This window comes from Lagopus leucura, unplaced genomic scaffold (assembly GCF_019238085.1).
Source record: "Lagopus leucura isolate 7727_CA_CO unplaced genomic scaffold, USGS_WTPT01 Super-Scaffold_100002, whole genome shotgun sequence".
Lineage (NCBI taxonomy): Eukaryota > Metazoa > Chordata > Aves > Galliformes > Phasianidae > Lagopus > Lagopus leucura.
The window spans coordinates 66,990,743-67,010,351 of record NW_024962263.1 but is presented as its reverse complement, the minus strand read 5'-3'; the positions used below and the strand labels follow the sequence as shown (position 1 = coordinate 67,010,351).

At 41.7% G+C, this 19,609-nt stretch overlaps 1 protein-coding gene across 1 annotated transcript in view; it reads right to left on the bottom strand.

The window, feature by feature from the left end:
• Positions 1–13,180, bottom strand: part of NECAB1 (N-terminal EF-hand calcium binding protein 1) — a 53,267-nt gene extending 40,087 nt beyond the window's left edge. Inside the window, exons 1-3 of the mRNA XM_042869830.1 lie at positions 13,132–13,180; positions 9,995–10,019; positions 224–332 (exon numbers count right to left, since the gene is read on the bottom strand). Of these exons, the coding sequence (XP_042725764.1) occupies positions 224–332; positions 9,995–10,019; positions 13,132–13,173 (176 nt within the window). The 5' untranslated portion in view covers positions 13,174–13,180. The remainder of the gene's footprint in view (positions 1–223; positions 333–9,994; positions 10,020–13,131) is intronic.
• Between the last annotated feature and the right edge of the window lie 6,429 nt (positions 13,181–19,609).

Sequence of the window (19,609 nt, the reverse complement as noted above, 5' to 3'; positions counted from 1 at the left end):
AACATGAGAGGAAAGCATAGAAAATTTGCTCTGCAAATCACATACATCAGAACTTAGATATTTCTAAAGAGTTTAGAAACAGTGCAGCTGAACAGCTTAGAGCAGAATGACAGTCTAGCTTTCCTAAAGAAGCCTTCTTCTTAGACTTTAAAATCACCCTGATGGCTTTTTCCATTCTCAGGTGCAGGGAGTAGCACTTTGAGTGTAAGAAGGGGACACTTACTCTGTATTGTGTGTATCAATCATGTGAAAAAGTTCATGCAGTTCTTCTCCACTCAGAACTCCATCAGCAAAGTAAGCTTTGAATTCATCAAAGGACAGTTTTCCATCATCTGAAAAAAGAAAATAAGAAGAAAGTGTCAGCTTTATTTATGGTTCTGCTCATGTAGTCCATGCGACAAAGGAGGAAGCTATTAAAAAAAAAACACCAACCACTGCCTCTTCATAGTAAATGTAGAAACTTTATATTCAAGACATGTAAATAATGTGATGTAAAATGCATCAGCTGTTGTACAAGAATTCTCAGTTAGACTGACAGCTCTGTTAATCTTCCTCCTCATCTTTCAAAAAAGATAGTTTGGATTTGTAAGTCTCTACTGCCAAACACATCAAGACAATCTTCTTGTCCTTGCCTTGATCCCATTCACTGTGTCTTCTTCCCATCCTCCCCACCCTTCCTCCTGCTTGGTCCATGTCCATGTCTTCACCTCTGCATGGAATATCAGTGGCCTCTTGGGGCAAAGAAACCTCGGGAAACTACAAAACCAATAATTTCTTGAAGGAACATGTAGGTTCAGTGAAGATTACTCCAGCTATTTATAGTTATCTATTTATTTTCCTTTTCTACTGCTTCCTGCCTCTTAAAAAGGAGAATGAAAGGGAGTGCACAGTTCAATAGCAGTAGGGTCTCCTGTGTGGCTAGCAATGTTAATCAATACAATGCTCTGGCCTGCAGCATTTTGATTTTCAAAAAAAAAAAAAAAAGAAGAAGCTCCAAGCTTGGTATAGAACTAACAAAAGAAAAAAGAAATGTTTGACTTTTATGGAGTAAAAAAATTCTTTACTATGAGAGTGGTATGAGAGTGGTGAAAAAGCTGCCCAGAGAGGCTGTATTCCAGTCCCTGGAAGTGTTCAAGGCCACATTGGATGGGGTCCTGGGCAGCCTAGTCTAGTATTAAATGTGGAGGTTGGTGGCCCTGCCTGTGGCAGGGGGTTGGAGATTCATGATCCTTGAGGTCCCTTCACACCCGGGCCATTCTATGATTCTGTGATTCTGTGAGTAAGAAGCCAGCTCCATGTCCTCTTCTAAGGGAAAGAATTTCAGTTCATCTTCTTGGTCAGTATAGAAAATAATAAGTATTATATTTGACAGCATGTGACTAGCCTGGAGATGACACCACAAATATGCAATGAGAAAACTGTTTTGAGCATATATCAGAGGTCAGCCGAATATTAAGGCAGTATTCAAATTGATCATGTAACATATAGTGGAGCTCAGCTATAAAAAAATTGACTTTATATTGTCTAAGTACCTACTATTACCATTTGTTTGGAACAAGAACAATCATAACCACATGGATCTCAATCACCACCAATATGATCTTGTCAATCCTGATCATTGATACATCTCCCTGTAGTTAGGAGGTGTCTTCAGGACTGATGAAACTGGAAGCGAGAAGTCTCATATGATTAAATTTAGAAGGACAGTAATAGCATGTACACTGATTGAAGAGGAAAGAGTCCTTGTTACAACTTCTACTGCATTATATAGCAGGTCATTTTCTTGATTTCACTTTAATTATAGCAAGCCTTTGTCTACGTGAGACAAAATCACTGAGATGTATTAGGAAGTGGTTAATTGGTGTTTTCAGGATGTTAGCACTTTAGATTGAGGCTCTTCCCTCCTTTTGTCAAACTGTGCACAATCCTGACCAATTTCTAAAGGATTTCTAATTTCTAAATGAATACTACACTATTTTGCTGAAGTAGGGATGGTATTTCTACTTCCTTACATCTAAACTACATCTACTTCCTTACGTCTAAAAAATCCTACTGATTGTGCTAAGCTGCAGATACTTTCTAATAAACAGATTTTCCTATTCTTTTAATTAATAGAATCAGAAATTGATAAAATGTGTCATAGTTTGGATAGCTTGTCCCACCCATAGGATGGCCATGACTGCATTGACTGAAGCAGAAGAATCAGGCAATCATTTATTCTTGTAAGTAAGACTCTTGGATGCAGGGATCATTGGAGTCTATTAACTTGGCCTCTAATTAGACAGCATGATTATTTTTTTCTTGAGAATATGATTCAAGGCTGAGGAGAGGGAATTAATTAAATGAAAAAAAAAAATGAAAATTCTGACTTCTGAAAAGGACTGAAGTCCAACATAGCCTATCATTCATAGGACACAAAACAACTGTAGAGCAAAGGGCTGAGATGTCCTTAACACCCAACAAGTTTACAATACTGCAGCCTAATTTTACAGCAGTGAAGCATCCATTACAAAGGCAGTGTCTGAATCCTGTAACTATGAGCTCTGCAGTAGCATGCTCACTTGAAGAGCAGAGCTAGGGAATATCTTCAATCTCTTACTTGCTCTTATTTCATAATTTCTTTGATTTGTATATATGACTTCAAATGTGATGTCTTCAAGAGGATTCAAAATTGGACAAATTGAGTGTCTGTTTCAACAAAAACATTTTGAAAGGTTCCACTTGAAAAGACAGATTGTAGCTGGCAATAATCATCATTATGATTAAAATGAAAAGGCAAGATCTATAAGAAATCTAAGTGAAGATGGCACAAGTGTGTTGAAGTGGTGAAGATAGGCAACTCCCTTTGACAGAACTGCCATGATTACCTAATTGAGAATCTAAATACATCTGCCATTTGGCAGTAGTTGCAGAGTACAAATACCAACAAGCTGCTTTTCACAACTATGCTTTCTTTGGCTTATGCTGACAGAATTTATCATTTAATTAAATTGCCTCTGCAACTTTAGCCTCTGCTGTGCAGGGGATTCATGTGAGCTACACACACACACAAGGAAGCAGTGATTTTTGGCAACTTTCCTGTATTAAGCATATGTGTTTACTCACAGAGCAGCCTGGCTGTGACACAGAACCTGAAACATCTGCCTATTTATCTTTGTTCTTGAGGATCATTGGTTTTACATCAATCCACAAAATCAATGAACTGCCAACTGCCAGATTGGGCACATCAGCTGTTTGCTTTGTATTTCATTATCCAACAGCAGAGACTGCCTTTTGATTCATCACTGTTATTTTCAGTAACAGTTTTAAAAGCCAGTCTGATACTTCAGTAAGGTTGTTGCTGGCAAAAGCTAAGGAGCATTGAACATATTTGGTTACTTACAGACTTCATGCAGCTACACTTACTGAAACAACAACTTGATTATTTGAGGCATTTCTCTCATTTGGTATAAGTGTAACTGTTTGCTACTGTAAGTGGCAGCCAGGGTAGATCTGTTCCTCTTGAGTACTCAGATGAAGTTCAGGCCCAATCCCTAGCAAGTGTTCCTTTTACTGTTTAATTGAAGACTTCTGCCTAGCCAACTGCTTTCCCAGCTTCCAGCATGAGCCTTAATTTAAAAGACTGCATCACATATCCTCAGTCCTCCCTCCCTGGAGGCATGGTTCACTGCCCGCAGAGCTTCCAGATAAATACTGTCTGGTTTAAGAGCTCCAAAGCAGCAGAGCTGAACCGTCTGTTACAGATACTTCAGTCTTTGCCACTGGCAAAGTGACAGGGGATGGGTGATTCATGGAAGATAAACTTTTCCGAAGGCACATCCCTTGGACAAACCAGACAAATCCTTCAGCCTTCAGCAGTGTTTGCCTTGGCAACATTATCTCACAGGAGCTGTTTTGCAAGCCTTGCTTGCTGTTGCATATTTGTGAAGTTTCTTCAAAAACAAGCATAGTTCCCCAACCTCCTTGGAGCCCAAAGGTTCCTGACTGGCAGTATAAACAATAAAATGTATCTCCCTATGTAGCTCCAAGAGTAAAGCCTTCTATTTTATGATGTTGACTCATGACATCAAGAGGGGGATGTTGGCAGATGTTCCTACCAATAGAAGCATAGAATCATCAAAGTTGGAAAAGACCTCCAAGATCATCCAGTCCAACCATCCACCTACCACCAATATTTCCCCACAAAACCATGTCCTTTAGTACATCTAAATGCTTCTTGAACACCTTCAAGGAATGCAACTCCACCACGTCCCTGGGCAGCCAGGAGACATTGCGAATTGTCTATCTTGTCTAATTGACTTCAAAGGACTACAGTGTATCTGACAAAAGAAAGCCACATTTGTACTCTCTTTCTGAGTTGAAAGATAACCCCAGTGAGCAAAACAAAATAATAATTAAAAAACAAACAAACAAAAAAAACCAAACCAAACCAAAACAAAACAGAACAAGGTACCTTTGATGTATTTGTATTCTCCATTCCCAAAGATAATGGCAAATGATGAGTTTGAAGCCAACAGAAGTTATAGTGATCAGGGGAGCAGTGTACCTTGCAGAGGTGATGGCAAAGGCCTGAAGGCAACCAAACAGTTCCCATTGTCACCTATTTTTCACTTCTGGGTAGGACTGTGAGCCCTTCCCAGCAGATACTGCCTTTGTTCATTCAGCATAGGCCTCCAGCAGCAAAAGTAATCTACAGGCTTCACATATGAGCTTCCAGCCAATGTTTCCATAGCAGGAGCAGTATCAGATGGCTCATATAGCTTACTGCAATCAGAAGAGCTAAGGGAAGGAAAACTAAAACTGATCCCAGGATTCAACCTGATTAGATGGGAATTCAAAAGCACAGACAATAGAACTGTGCCAGCCCAACCAGACTGCAAGTCCATAACTACTGGATGGATGAAATGCTAGAATCAGAGCACTTGAGTGCTAAAAGATACTGGCATTTTTCAGTGATATACACAGAGGAAGGAGGAAAGGGGTGAAGATAGAACCAGATTCAAAGACTTGAAAAAACTTAATTTGTTGCCCTATGGCACCTAGACTGAATGAGACAAAGGAGATGCTGGTGAAATAATAAATTTCAGAGGTTATGGTGATCAGGGGAGCAGTGTACCTTGCAGAGATGATGGCAAAGGCCTGAAGGCAACCAAACAGTTCTCGCTGTCCCCTATTTTTCACTTCTGGCTAGCGGTATCCTCCAGGTTTCAGACATAAGAGGATGTGTAAGAAAAAGTACTAAATCTGAAGCTTTAAAGATTCTGTGCTTTCACTGACTCTGATCTGCATCAAGTGTTGATATAACCAGATATAATGATTTCGAGCCATATCAGGTAGATTCAATCAATAGAATCCAGTGCAGGAGAAGCACATGTAACTGTGTGGTTCCAGCAGAGTAGGATAAATAGGAAGAAGGCTGGAATCTAAAAGTCGGCACTTTTTTTTTTTTTTTTTAATAAAAATAGTAAAATTTGGAATCTTAAAATCCACTGGCATGGAACTTATGAAATGTGAAAGAATATAAATATGTGAAAATGTGAAAAAATACAAATATTAAGTGATGCTTAATATCTGTTTATGATTACCTTTTGTCTACTGATTATGCCAAACCCTGTTTGTTTTCACTGCAGCATGACTTTTTACGCAGGTAGTGATAAGGGGGAATGGCTTTAAAATAAAAGAAGGGAGATTTAGATTAGATGTCAAGGGGAAATTTTTCACTGAGAGAGTGGTGAGATGCTGGCACAGGCTGCCCAGAGAGCTATGGATGCCTCATCCCTGATATGTTCAAGGTCAGGTTTTTGGAGCCCTGGGCAGCCTCCTTTGGTGGGTGGCAGCCCTACTCCTGGCAGTGGGGTTGGACCCACTCATGGACACTGGAATGCAGGGCCCAGCCCCACAGCATCTGAGGGATTTGGGGAGGTGGGGTGGGGAATCCAGAATTCAGAAAGTCTCTGCTCCTACAGGAATCATTACCATCAGTGTTTTCAAATCTCTCTCTCTTAGGAGCTTCAGAGATGTCTGAGACAAAGCTTGTGCTCAGTGTTTTTTCATAAGAGTTGACTGGTATTTCCAAATCAATGACAGCATCTGCATACAAACCACCTTTTCAAACCAGCTGTATTAGAACAGTTTTACTTAACTCCTGCTTGGGTTTGATCCCAGGGTTAGGGGGGAACAAGCCCATCATCAAGCACAGGTTCTTAACTTGTGAGACTCAGTAGCCAGGCAAGCATGCTGCTATGCTTGTAGCCATTTGTTTCCACCTCCATAGGGAATAGACCTGAAGCAGCCATGCTCCCCTCAAGAAAAATCCTGAGAGGATAAAGCAGAAAGACTTTGACAAAAGAACTGCTATGCTTGCAAGATGAGGAGCTGTGCCTTTAGTAGATTATCTCCAGTTTGCATATCTTACTTCTCCCCTGCTAAGTGGGGAGGAGATTTTACTTTTTGTGAGGAATTTCATGAGTTTGATGTTGTTGTAAGTAGCAAAAGAAATGAAATAAATGAAGAACTTTCAGTTGGGAATTTTCAAAATAAGTTCTGTGTCAAATACTTTGAACACAGGGATTTTTGTAAAGTAAACCAGACCAAAATTTCATTTTGACATGCAAAACCGAAACCTCTCCTTTCCAGATAGGTCAGTGTGCAACATCTCACCTTTATGAAATTGTTTATATTCCTCAGGATTTTCTGTTGCCTTTGTCAATATTATGAATCATATATTTCTTCAAACTGTGATATTCTTTTTCCATGCCAAGTTCCCTCTCTCAGAAAATCGTATGACTCTTTCAGTTGCAGGAAAAGCGTTTATCTGATCCATACAGAGTGGAGCTGCTCAGTCATGAAATACAACCTACAGATAGAGTTTATGAAGCTGATCATCCTGTTGAAGTTGTAGATATTTCCAGAATTGGAATGGCAACAGAATGATGGCAGAGAAAGAAGCCACCACCACAATATAATTAAAATTTATATGCCTTCTTTCAAATGAGGGGAATGACTTCGGTAAAGTAGTTTCTCACTTAAACCCATCTGTCATAAACAACTGTCATATCTCTGAGTAACAGAAATTCAGCAGGATTTCTCAGCTCTGTAGCTCTTAAACAGTCCTTCCTTTGCTTAAGGCAAGCCTTAAGTCACACAATCCCTAAATTCAGAGTAAGAACACCCTCTCTTATCGTAGCCTATTTTTCAGTTTGATCCAACATTTTGATTGCATTGCTTTATTGCTGTCAAACAAGCAACAAGTAGGGTTTTTATAATTAGTTGCATTGGGGGTATTGTAATCCCATAGAATTATTATGGCAGCTCTAAGAGAAGTGTAGAAGAGCTTAACAGATATCCTGGACAGCAACTTGGTATTTGTTACTGTAAGCCAACACTTGGTTTCTGTAGCACAGAAAGGTGACTGGAAATGTAATTATCCTATAGAATCATAGAATCATAGAATCACCAAGGTTGGAAAAGACCTAAAAGATCACTCAGTCCAACCGTTCACCTATTCCCAATAGCTCCTACTAAACCATGTCCCTCAACACAACATCCAGCCTTTCCTTGAACACCCCCAGGCTCGGTGACTCCACCACCTCCCTGGGCAGTCCATTCCAGTGCCTGACCACCCTTTCTGAAAAGTAATACTTCCTAATGTCCAGCCTGAATCTCCCCTGCCATAGCTTGAAACCATTCCCTCTGGTCCTATCATTATCCTATTCATTAATGAAAGCTAATGATCTGTGTTGACAACAGTGTAAACATATTAGGTATGTCTTCAAATTTCCAGTAACATTTCAGAGCAGTTACTTAATATTGTGGCCTTAAAACAAATCTGCTCCTTAATAATTCAGCACTAACCTCTGCTAGATTAGCAAAGTGGAAGTCCCACAGGCTACTGATGGTTGAGCAAACACAATTAAGCACATATGAAACCACTTCCAGTTTATAGACTTAAATTAATAGAACTGGAGTGCTTGATCTCAATTCCTCCAGTACTATGCTGTAAAGCATCCATGTATAGCTGTGAACTCCAGTGAGCAAAGTCTCTAGGGCTCATGTGGCTACTGGAACAAGCAAGTTCGTCACTGATTGTGAGAAGTTTGCTCTGTTCTAATAGAAAAGTGTAAGTAATAAACTGGGGAGTAACTAGAAGGAGGACTGGAAGTCCTCCTCACCATCAAAGTGCTGTGGATCCAACAGGATTGGGACAGAGAATGAATTCAGATGTTGGGACATAGACTTGAAGCCCCAAGGGCTCTTGATGGCCACAGTGGCATTCAGCAGGAGCTGGCCATGGACGAGTGCTACAGGGCTGACTAGGAGAGGAAATAGAAAATCTGTCACTGAGTAATCATCTGGATAATGCTCAGTCACATTCAGATCTCAAGAGGGACGCTGACTGCTGCTCTGTACCATGCACTCAGTCTCGTACCAATCTTCAGGCAAACATAAGCATCTTCCCAAAAGCCACAAGCAACCTGCTGGCAATGCTGCAGTTGGTGTGAAGCTAAGCTGGCAAGGCACTGCTGGTGAAGGTCCTCTTTCATCCCTTTCCCAGCATCCCACACATCCCACATGTTGGGATTCAGTTTGATTCATCACTGCACTTGAGAGTCTTTGGTGAGCTGAGGGAGATAACAAAAAATCACTACAAAAAACCTTACATTGGGCTGGTTTTGTGCCTCTGCGCTCTCTGAATGAGACTGCTGTAGTTTAGTGGGAAATACCAGTTGCTGCACACAAGTTTGGGCAGAAACACACTGCCAGAGGTGGTCCTCCCAGCAACAGCTAATGGCTACCCAATGTCCCCAGCTATACCATCCAAATGTACAGGAGCTGCTTTAGTGCCCAGCAGGTCTTCCTTGAAAGAACACTGGTCCTCACCAATGTTCTCAATGACAGTCATTGTGCCTTCACCTACCAGAGTGAGCTTTATCAAAACTGCACAAAATCTATTTTCTGAGGACAGACTGGGAGTAACCTGCCAGGGGTAAGCACTGAGCTGTGGGTCTGGCACTGCTCACAGGAAAATGCCAAAGTGCAGCCTGAGCTTTTCTAAGAACCTTAGTTTCCCTACTTCTTATACATTAGCATTACAGTGATAAGTAATTGGGAGCCTGTATTTTCTTCCTGTCTTGTGTGATCTAGCTCTGGTTACCTAATAATGTATGATAGCATAAGTACTAATATGGTAATTGTAGTATGACTTCATAGTCTCAGAAGTACTCAATCTCACATTGTAGCAGTGACATCATTTTTCTAATAGGAAAGTGGCACAAAATGAAAATGTGATTTGACCAAAATTGGACAGTAGTTCAGAGATGAGAAAAGGAGTTAAAGACAGGTCCAAGACAACGAATACGTACACCAGCCAAAACTCCTGTGATGAACCTTGTGGCCTTTATGGCCAGGCCCTTCCCCTGGTATAGCCAAAATGTGTGAAGATTTACATGGTCCAACTTCCTGTATTCAAACAGGGGAGTGACATATGTGGAAAGAAGATTTGTCTTTAGCACCAGGAGAAAAATTTCAATAATGTAATAAAAACCTCACTTTTGTGTTATAAATGCACAAGTTGAATTTAAAGTTTTATTCTGCCTACTGACACACAGAACAAACACATAAACACAAACGGAGGGAATGCGAATTTGACTGCTGGATATAGCCTATAGTGTTTTAAAAAAGTAATAAAATGAAGCTAGAACCAAATAGATCAAAATTTTTTGGGAACAGAATGTCCTTATGAAAACTCCCACATACACCAGAAGTGCAAATCAAACACACATGCTAAATTGTGAAAGCAAAAGATCTGTTCTTAAGGAATCCATTGGGAGAATCAGTGCACAACAATACACATTGCACAAAACCTGTAGAAAACATAAAATGGTGTGAGAGATGGCTGGTTTTCATATCAAGATGTTTAAAGCACAATTTAAAGGCTGTATCAGTGATGAGTATTTTTCCCAAAGGGAAGAGGGAAACAGGTGACTGGTCTTACCATTCTTGTCTGCTCTTCTCAGTATCTAAATGAAAAAAGAGAGAAAGGAATTACTTTTCTGATACGAGTTCAGAGCATATAAGGCTGTATTTAATGGGCATTCACAGTTGAAGTGCTACATTCACATTCCAGATTGCTGCATAAAAATTGAAAAGCCTTCAGTGTATCTCCATTCTTCTCTTGCAAAATTGCTTTCTTTAACTCCTCCTGTGCTGCAAGCACATAAACCAAACCCCTAGGAACCAGCTTTATTTACTAGTTTACATATGGCTTACAGGGATCATGTTCAGGCACAAAACCTGATCCCACAAAACTGCTGTGTTTATGGACTTGGGGATGGGAGAAGCCGTATAGAGAAGCAGAACAAGGGCAGTTGGCAGCTGGGGCATGCTCTGAACATCTGAGGTGCAGAGAAAGACTCAGGGTCTGGGTGTGTGGAGGGAGAAGCAGGAGAGGAGCTGGGGAGCACACAGTGATCAGACTGGGGGTGGCAGGCAGCAGTGTCAGCTGAGTGGGAGCAAATCTCAGGATTCCTTTGATGATAGGAAACAGAGGTGGAAGAAAGGTCTCCACATGCAAAGGCTGTGAAAGGACCCCAGCGGGTGCCCCCAGTGAAGACCAGTGGAATCTCATCTGGGGTCTCAGTGCAGGTACCACCACCACAGCCCACTCCTCGATCAGCAGTTTATGATAGGTCCCTGTTCTCAGGGTGAGGTGGTTTTGCTGATTAGCTGACAATGGCAGGAGTGTGCTCTGCTTATAGTGCTGCAACTAAATGAAAAACCTGAGGATTCAGCTGCCACGTTCTGCTGGATCATCCTTGTTGCTGAATTCTGTCGTATGGTGTCAGGGCAGAAATGACAGAACAGTGACCAACAACAGGATTTCGTTTATGACCTCTGAGCTGAACTTTCCTCTGGGTCAGTTTACATCATGTGCAGTATGAAGGAGGCTTATCAGGATGACACCCTCCCTCCTTGTATTTCCAGATAAATTAGTTTTCTGTATGAGGATTGGACTGTTTGGGGTTTTAAAGTTTATACTCTAAACTGGAAATTTCCTCCTAATGATAACATAAAACTTTTGGCAAAGAGCAGAGCAAAGGAAAGAGCATTCAGAGAATTGTTGGAATAAAATAAAATCTTTTTCCATGGCTGCTAATGGGTAATATAAAGTCTTGGATTCCTGGCAGGTTGAACTGGACTTTTGGGAGACTGTTGTTGGTCTTTCTCCCATGTCACTGCCAAGCACTCTTATTTCCTTTCTTGTCACCTGGAGGAAAAGTCAGCATGCATGTCAGTGTATCTATCAGTCAAAATGGCATAGAATCATGGAATCATTAATGTTGGAAAAACTTCTGAGGTCATTTAGTCCAACCACCCACCTACCACCAATACTGCCCACTGAACCATCATGCTCCATAGCTAGTAACTGTATGTATGCAGAGATGGCAAAGAAAGTCACAGAGTTGAATGATTTTGCAGGTTTTTTTCAGCTGGAAATTGGCAGATTCGTGAAGTCTGAAGACAGCACTGTGAGATCTAAAGTGATGAACTGAGCTTTGTTTTGCCCAATTACAGGCGATTCAAAGGAACGATGGGTGCCCACCACCAGAAGCATATCAAAGGTGCCAGCAGTGTTGAAGTCCTGCTGCTCACCTTGCAGGTTCATTACTAACAGATTAAAATGGCCGTTGTCACAAGCAGCAGAGCCTCATGCGTGGTGCAGCTACAGTAGGGATGCACACTGCACCTGGGGCAAGGCATCTACATCACCAAGAGTGCTGTTTATTCCATCTTGGCTTATAGATGTGTAGGGTCAGGGGCATCAATTGACTAGAGGTGCCCCAAAGATACGGGTCAAAGCTGGCTAAAAAAATCTGCATAAAAATACTTTTTAATGAAAATAACACTACCTCCACCATATAAAAATGTCAAAATAGTTTGGATGTATGGTAGGTATTTTGACACAAAAGCAGGGAGGAGGTTGCACTAGAAATCAAGACTGCTGTATTTTCATTATGCACTCAAATGGAAACAGTAACTCGATGAAGAGATTTAAAGAAGTTCTTATGAAGCCTAGAGAAATTATTAGATGAGCAGACATGGTTTTGATTTTGCTTGAAATAATTTGGGCAACAACCTGGGGACGTTAATCATAGAATCATAAACTCTTCTGAATTGAAAGGGAACCTTAAAGGTCATCTAGTCTAACCCCCCTGCAATGAATAGGGACATCTACAGCTAATGTGGTCATATTGGATAAAACATGTAGATAGAGGATCCTGAAAACAAGCTTTAATACACAACATGTCCTTTCTAGCAGATACTGTGGATTAACTCTGATACGAGTTGGTCTGAAGTAGATCACAGTTGGTGGTAGTGTTTGAGTGCTATGAAGGTACGTAGATACGCAGGTATGAAGATTTTCAAGTCTCATGAAATGCAGAGGATACGTTAGAGATTTTGGGGATGGAGTTTGCCTTTTATGCAGTGCTTGCCTTAGTCCAAAGGAACTCTCGGTGCCAAGCAAGCTTAGACAACAAGTATTGCACCTGCATCTTGAGGGACTGAGCTGACGGTCCAGCACTGCACCTGGAGGAGCAGGATGGGCACATGCTGGGCTGCTCCTTCATCAGGCTTCTCTTTCAGGTCTACTCAGCACCTCAAACCCATCAGGCTCTAGCAGGACACACTGGGAAAAACTCCACATTTCTGCAGGGTGAGATACTCTTAGTGGAAAGCCCAGAAAAAAAAAATAAAGTAAAAAGCCAAGCAATGCAGCTTGACAAATGATGGCTTTTTCATCCAGTGCCTCTCTGAACCTTCCCTAATTGCTAACCTGCTCTCCTGATACAGACACACTGTTGGCAGCAAACTCACTCTCCAACACAGGAGGAAAAGAGGAAGGAGAAAGCGAAGAGAAAAAGGAAAAGGCAAACGGAAAGGGAAAAGGGAAAAGGGAAAAGGGAAAGACCCATAGCCTTGCTCAGCTTCATTTCCTTCCACACAGGAGAGGAAATCGTAGCTCCGCAACAAAAAAAGGCAAAGAAAAAAACCCACAGCAATAAATACACCCCCATCCCCAGATGATTGGGAATGATGCAGGGGGTCCCGGCAAGGCTGCCGCCTACTCACATCGCGGAAGATGCGCAGCCCCGCGCCCAGCTCCGCCGCCATCCGCCCGTCTCAGCCGCCGCCACCGCCCGCAGCAGCGCCGGGACCGCGGAGGGAAACCCGCCGCCCCCCGGCCCCGTCCCGGCCCCGGGGCTGGATGCTTTGCCGGGGGACGGGCCGCAAGCTCCGCCCGCCGGGGGCTGGGTCCTGTGTGCGTCTGTTGGTGCCGAGGGTGAGCTCCCTCCAGTGAGTCGGGCAAATCATTAGAGAAAAAAAGAAAAAACGCCCCAAAAGAGGCTGGAGGGGAGCTCGAGGGATGCGGTAGACCCTGTGTTGAGAGACGGCACTCTGACATTTCTCTCTGGGTCAGTTTTGGGTTAAGCCTCTTTTGTAGTCTTGGAGTGTGGATAGGTAATGAGGGCCAAGCATATTTTTACTTCTCCGTTATGGACGTAATGATAACCAAAAGCAAATGGGCTTGAAAATAGGATCCTATGTCTGAGAGCGCTGCCCAAACGCTCCCTGAACTCCGGCATGGGGCCGTGCCCACTGCCCCGTGCAGCCCGTTTCGTGCCCGCCGCCCTCCGCTGCAGCCCCTGTCCCTGACCGCCACCCTCCCTCCCCTGACGCAGCTCCATGCCATTCCCTGGGGCCCTGTCGCTGTCACACGGAGCAGAGCTCAGCGCTGCCCCTCCGCTCCCTGTGAGGAGGTGCAGCCGCCGTCAGGCCTCCCCTCAGCTCCTCTGCTCTGGGCTGCACACAGGGACCTCAGCTGCTCCTCATACATTTTGCCCTCCAGAGCCTTCACCATCTTTGAAGCCCTCTTTTGGATGCTCTCTAATGGCTTGATGTCCTACTATTGCGGCGCTCAAAGCTGCACCCAGTGCTCAAGGTGAGGCTGCACAGCCGCTGATATGTCAAGATCTCTTTACAAGACCTGCTCTCAAGGGATTCAACATTTCCTCCTAATGTAGTGACTTCCACAAACTTACTTTCTGGGGTTATAGATGATTTATAATGCGTTCACTACTGACAGTACTTCTGGTGTTTGACTGAGCCTCTTGACCCAGGTGATGCCCTTTAGCTCCTGCTCTTGGTGGCTACATCTACTACACATCACAATCATGATAATGTCGTAGGTAATGTGAGAGTGAAGGTTTTACTTTGAAACACCTTCCTGTATTAAAAGGCTCTGATACAGTATGGCATGTTCTGTGTGGATTTTCTTGCTTCTTCTACTTTGTTCTCAGACTTTAATAGAGATCAAAGAATTCAGAGAGAGATTTGTCCAAAAGGGAAAACTGGGCATTTTACAGGGTGAGAAAATTGCATCTTGCTTACTAAAGGTGTCTTGAAAGAGATGGAAAATCATCCCAGGCTATTATTGCTTTTTAATAATACTGAGAGGCTTCCATTTGATCTGCTTCTTGTGACAGAAGTCTGGATTGCTGTTTCTTTCCAGACAGAGAAAGAAGTCCAAAGGTTGTCTCAAGAGCCAGGACGATGAACAGAGATGTGGAAAAGCTTCTCTAGGTTATATATGGGCTTGTTTTTGTTAACTGTTATAACAACAGTAATAATAATGATGCATATTTTACTTGAATTACTATCTTGAAACGAAAACATCTTTTTCTGAAGAACTAATATATTTCCCATTTGATTGGTCTTAACAGGAATACTTTATGTCTGTCTAGAGAAATCTTTCTTAAAATTAGTGAGAAATTTTATTGCCAAAAATATACATTTACAGAAATAAAACAAACCATGCAGGAATACAAGGAAGTCATATTTCCATCATTAAAAAATATTTCTTGCAAAGCACCTTTGCATGACATAGAAGTGTGGAAGAACTATTAAAGTAATGAACATTGTCAGAGACCATTTAGTTTTAAGGTTTAAATGAGCAAATAAATTTGTGAGGGGAGTAGGTGCATGACTTTCTGATGGGACCTTTTTATACCAGTAAACATTTTTTTAGAGTGCCTGAGTTTTAACAGCACAAGGAGGATGAAAACTCTGAATTTCACTGATTTCTGTAATGTGTTCAGTGATTCCTCTCTCTCTGAACAAAAGGTAGTGGGGAGGCTATGGGGAGGAGGGCCGTGGGGATAAAGCCATATGAGGACATGGGAGTGCAATTACATGCAGTTATGTTCTGAAATCCCCATGGGAGGTTAACAGAAGCTAGTGACCAGTGATCTGGTCACTTCAGCAGCCACAAAGCTGTGCGGCTTATAATCAATTAAAAGAAATGGAGCTGCCTGGGATGTGTGTGAGAATAAAGCATAAAGCTGCCTGCTCTTTTTCTTGCCGTGTGTCACATCATTAAACTTGCATTTAGGAACCAGCCTACTGTACCAATGTCTTCACTCCTGTGAAATGAAAGGAAATGACCAGCCAGTACTTAACGATGTTGCCCTTTTATCTGAGAAACAAACATAAGAAAAACAGCACCAACAGCTGCCCTACACTTACCGTGTAGTGGGCTGTGCAACAGAAGCCCTCAGCAATGGGATAAATGAAACAGCTTCCTTTATACGGAGGAAATGTAAGTGTTCTGACTCTCTAATACAGTTACTAAGTCACTTTATGATGGTTAGCCATGTGTGTTGCCTCTAAATGTCAGGAAAATGCTCATGTCAAAGTAGAACATTTCCAATTGAAGACTAGCTTGCACGCTATGGTAGCCCACGGGTCTGTAATGAAAAGTACTCTTTGGCAGAAGAAATGTATCTGCTTTATGTTCCTTTTTTAACTGTAGGAGTGGGATGGTAGCTACAGAAAGAGTTGAACTAGCATAATATGATGTCTCTCTGTAGCTCTCAGAACATGGTGTTTTGTCATGGTTTGAACATCTGGCCTAATGCTCTATAGGCAAAACTCAAATCCCCCAGACCCATGGCCTGCTCCTTTTCCTCTGGTCCCATCTCCACTGTTTGATAGAAGAGAAGCCAAAACGAGAAAAAATAAAGAGAAGCCAATTCCTCCAACAGGAATCCAGAGTAGACAACTGGGATGCAGAATGTACATCAGCAGGTGAGTTGAATCCTGTCTGTGTGCACTGGAGCTCTTTTCTTGTTCACCAGGAAAAGAAATATGGTTTAAAGCCATAACAACACGTGGAATTAAGCAGCTGATTTCCTTGTTGCTGTGATGCTTCATACAGCTTGCACTAAAACATTATTTTGCTCTTTTTCATTTGCATGCTCTTTCTATACCTGTTTGGGAAAATCACAGTTTACATAGAGGCTCTGAGTATTATTTTTCCAAGCAGTTCTGTGTGTTGGACTGACTCTTACAAGTCAGTAGGAAACATGAGACCTCTCCTGGGATCTAAGGCAGCCTTCAGAGCAGCAGCTGTGAACCTTATCTCTCTTTATTGCCCCCTCCTTTCCATCTGTAGGAGATAAACAAGACTTCTGAGATGGAAAAGTATAATTATAAAAATAGTAAAACTGGTATGATTCTGATTTCAGTAATGCACAGCAGTGCACTCGAGGTGCCAAGAGTAAACTAGATAGGCATCACTGTACAAAGCATAGTGGTTTTCCTTGCAAGAAGTAAAACTTTTTAAAATTTTCACACACTCTCAGATACAGCCAGACAATGTTTTTAGTACAATGTTTTAGGGACTTGTGAAATACATAAGATGTGTGATGTTAATTAATATACCACAGAGAGTTCTCTATGCATGCTCTGTTTACAGCCAGTCCTGCAGGAGCATTTTAGAACAAACAAAGTGTAGTAAAATGACTTTAATGGGGCACCCAGCAGAGACTATGTCTCATGTTGAGAAAAAGCCTGCTGTGAGGCTGGATGCCTAAGTCAGATATTTACTTTAAAGATCTAAGAAAAGAAACAAAGGGGAATATCAAAACATGACAGAACCAGAAGCATGACAGTGCAACAGCACAGTGAAAGAGAAGATCTTTCCTTCTTTGTATCTGGGGGAAAAAAAAGGTAGAAGAAAATGCCAGTTGTTAGACTGAAGCTAAATATTTAAATATTTAAACGTTGAACCCAAATGCAAAGAAGTCCAGTTTGCAGTACTCAGATATAAGCGATGCTCCTGAGCAGACCCTAAGCCTCAGCTCCTTTTCACTTCATAAGGGAGATCAAATGTCTAGCTGTAAAAAAGCTTTAATCACAAAGCTTTAATCTGTCATTACTTGTAAAACCAGGGGGGATAGTTCACTGAAGAAGCCAAGGGGAGGGAGAAGAAGAGAATTCTTCAGAGGTGAATGCTTCTTCAGCACTGACTACAGAATAATTTTAGGAGGCTGGCTAGTTTATTCAAATGCCTGAAGTTTGTTGGGGTGTGTAAATAACTACAGTTCCGTGCTTCTGTATCCTCCCACCAATGTTCTCATATGAGTGATTTGTATTGATTTCCCCCGATACTGGGTGAGTTTTGGATTCACTTATTTATGACTGTTTATGCTGGAAATGTCAAAGGCAGGTTACCTTCAACACAAGTTATTTTTCAGGAGTTGAATGTGCTGTGACTCACCTTGGGGTGAGCTGGAACAGAGAGAGGGCTCTTGTAGGTGTGTTTTTGAACCATCACTGTGTTGGCATGCAGTTGGTGTGCTCTGAGATTACTGTGATGTAATGATGAGATTACCAAGTGAGACAAGCAAAGGATTGACCTGCTTCTGGACTTTTGTTGAGCTAAATTATAGTTTGGGATTTCAGGAAAGTGTTGGTGCTTAACTTCTGCCTTCAGTGATCAAATCTTTTGCTAGGTGCAGGTCACTGTCCCTCAAAGGCAACAGTTTTAATTGTATGAATCTAATGGCAAAATCATAGAACTGAAAAAAGTTTCTCAAATCCATTTCTGTATCTAGATTTGAGAAATTAGAATTTTTTTTTTTTTTTTTAGAAATACTGTATTATCACAGTGGTTTTGTGAAATGAAGAATTTTTGTTTGGCAGTTGATGAAATTCTGCTCTCCGAAACAGTCACCTGCCTTATTCCATCATTACAGTCATGCCTGAAGCTTCACGCTGCTGGCAGTGCCCTCTCCTTTCAGCCTCCACAGGTGATGTTCACAACCTGGTAGCACATCTGCTGGTACTGCTTACCTGAAGGAAACCCAAAGGCATTCCAATATGTTTGTGATCATACTATTACAGTTACAGCTCACACTCTGTTTTGCTTTCAGAAGAGTTTATTCAGGGACTGAATGCTGGAAAAGTACATGTAGAGCCATCTTACTTCAAAACAAATCTTTGTAATCTATATATGAATAAAGTGTTCAGTTGCTACCCAGCTGTTGGCATGTTCCAGTTGAGGATAATGCAACAGAATACGTAGAAAGGAGGGGAGTAATTAAGGTATGATGTTATCTGTTATTGATTTTAACAATAATGAATGCAATTAATAGAGGTCTCTTTGAAGAAAATGTTTCAGTTCAGCTAAATGAAAGAACCAAAACCTTTAATGTGGATGGAGTTCAGCTTTGGAGAAATTTCTGTCCTGGATGAATTTCTATTCAGTTGCAGCTTGGGATTAAAATTCAAGGTAATTTCTAGTAATGAAAGTCAGTGTTCACTTGTTTCTGCATATTGTGTTTTTTTAGGGAAATTCTACATAAATTATTCCTGGAGAAGTTCTACTTACGGGTGGGATTTGAGACTGACAATAGCAGTAAATGATCTACAGAAACACTTCCCACTAATGCTGTATTTATCACAGAGACAGGATGGTGAAGGGTGGTTCAATGCCACTGTGCTAGCCTAGCACCATGACAACCAGGTTAAATTCCTGGCCATGCAGCGGACTGTCTGTGAGATCCTAGACCAGTAGCTTAGTAGCACTGGTGTACCTAGGAGCCCCCAGATGGAGAAACTACCCTGTCCCATCATCTGGGTCGTTAATGAAGATATTAAACTGTACTGGCCTCAGGACCAGCCCTTGAGTACCCCACCAGTGGCTGGCCTCCAGCTGGCCTGGACCAGTCTTCCTTGGGCGAGGAGGCTCAAGGGGGATCTCATCAGTGCATGTGAATGCACAGATAGAGGGAGAGAGGAAAACAGACTGCTACAATATATGATCTCAAAGTGTGTTCCCTCTCTGTGTTACTAGCAGGGAACCATAAACAAGACTTAAGGATATCCATTCTCTACAAAGGCCAAAATACACAAACCTTACCATCAAAGAATGCAAGAAAACAATGGCGAAGTCGAACATTTTTCACTGTGAGAGGCATTTTTAACAGCTGGGGACTGGTTGTAAAAACTCCATTTAAATTAATGGGAATTGCAAGACTGAGTTTTCAACATGGAATCCTTATCCTCTCTGTGAAATTTTAAAGAATTTTTTATTCTCCATTAAAAACTAAATAGGTTATATTTCTTTGGCCTGTTTCTGTGCTCAGCTACATTAACATAAGAAAAGAGGAATTATATCCCTTGGTGTGAGTTTGTTGCTCTCTGGAGAGTCCCCTGAATAGATACTGCTTGTGTGAGTAGAGGATCTAAGGGTATGAGAAAAGAA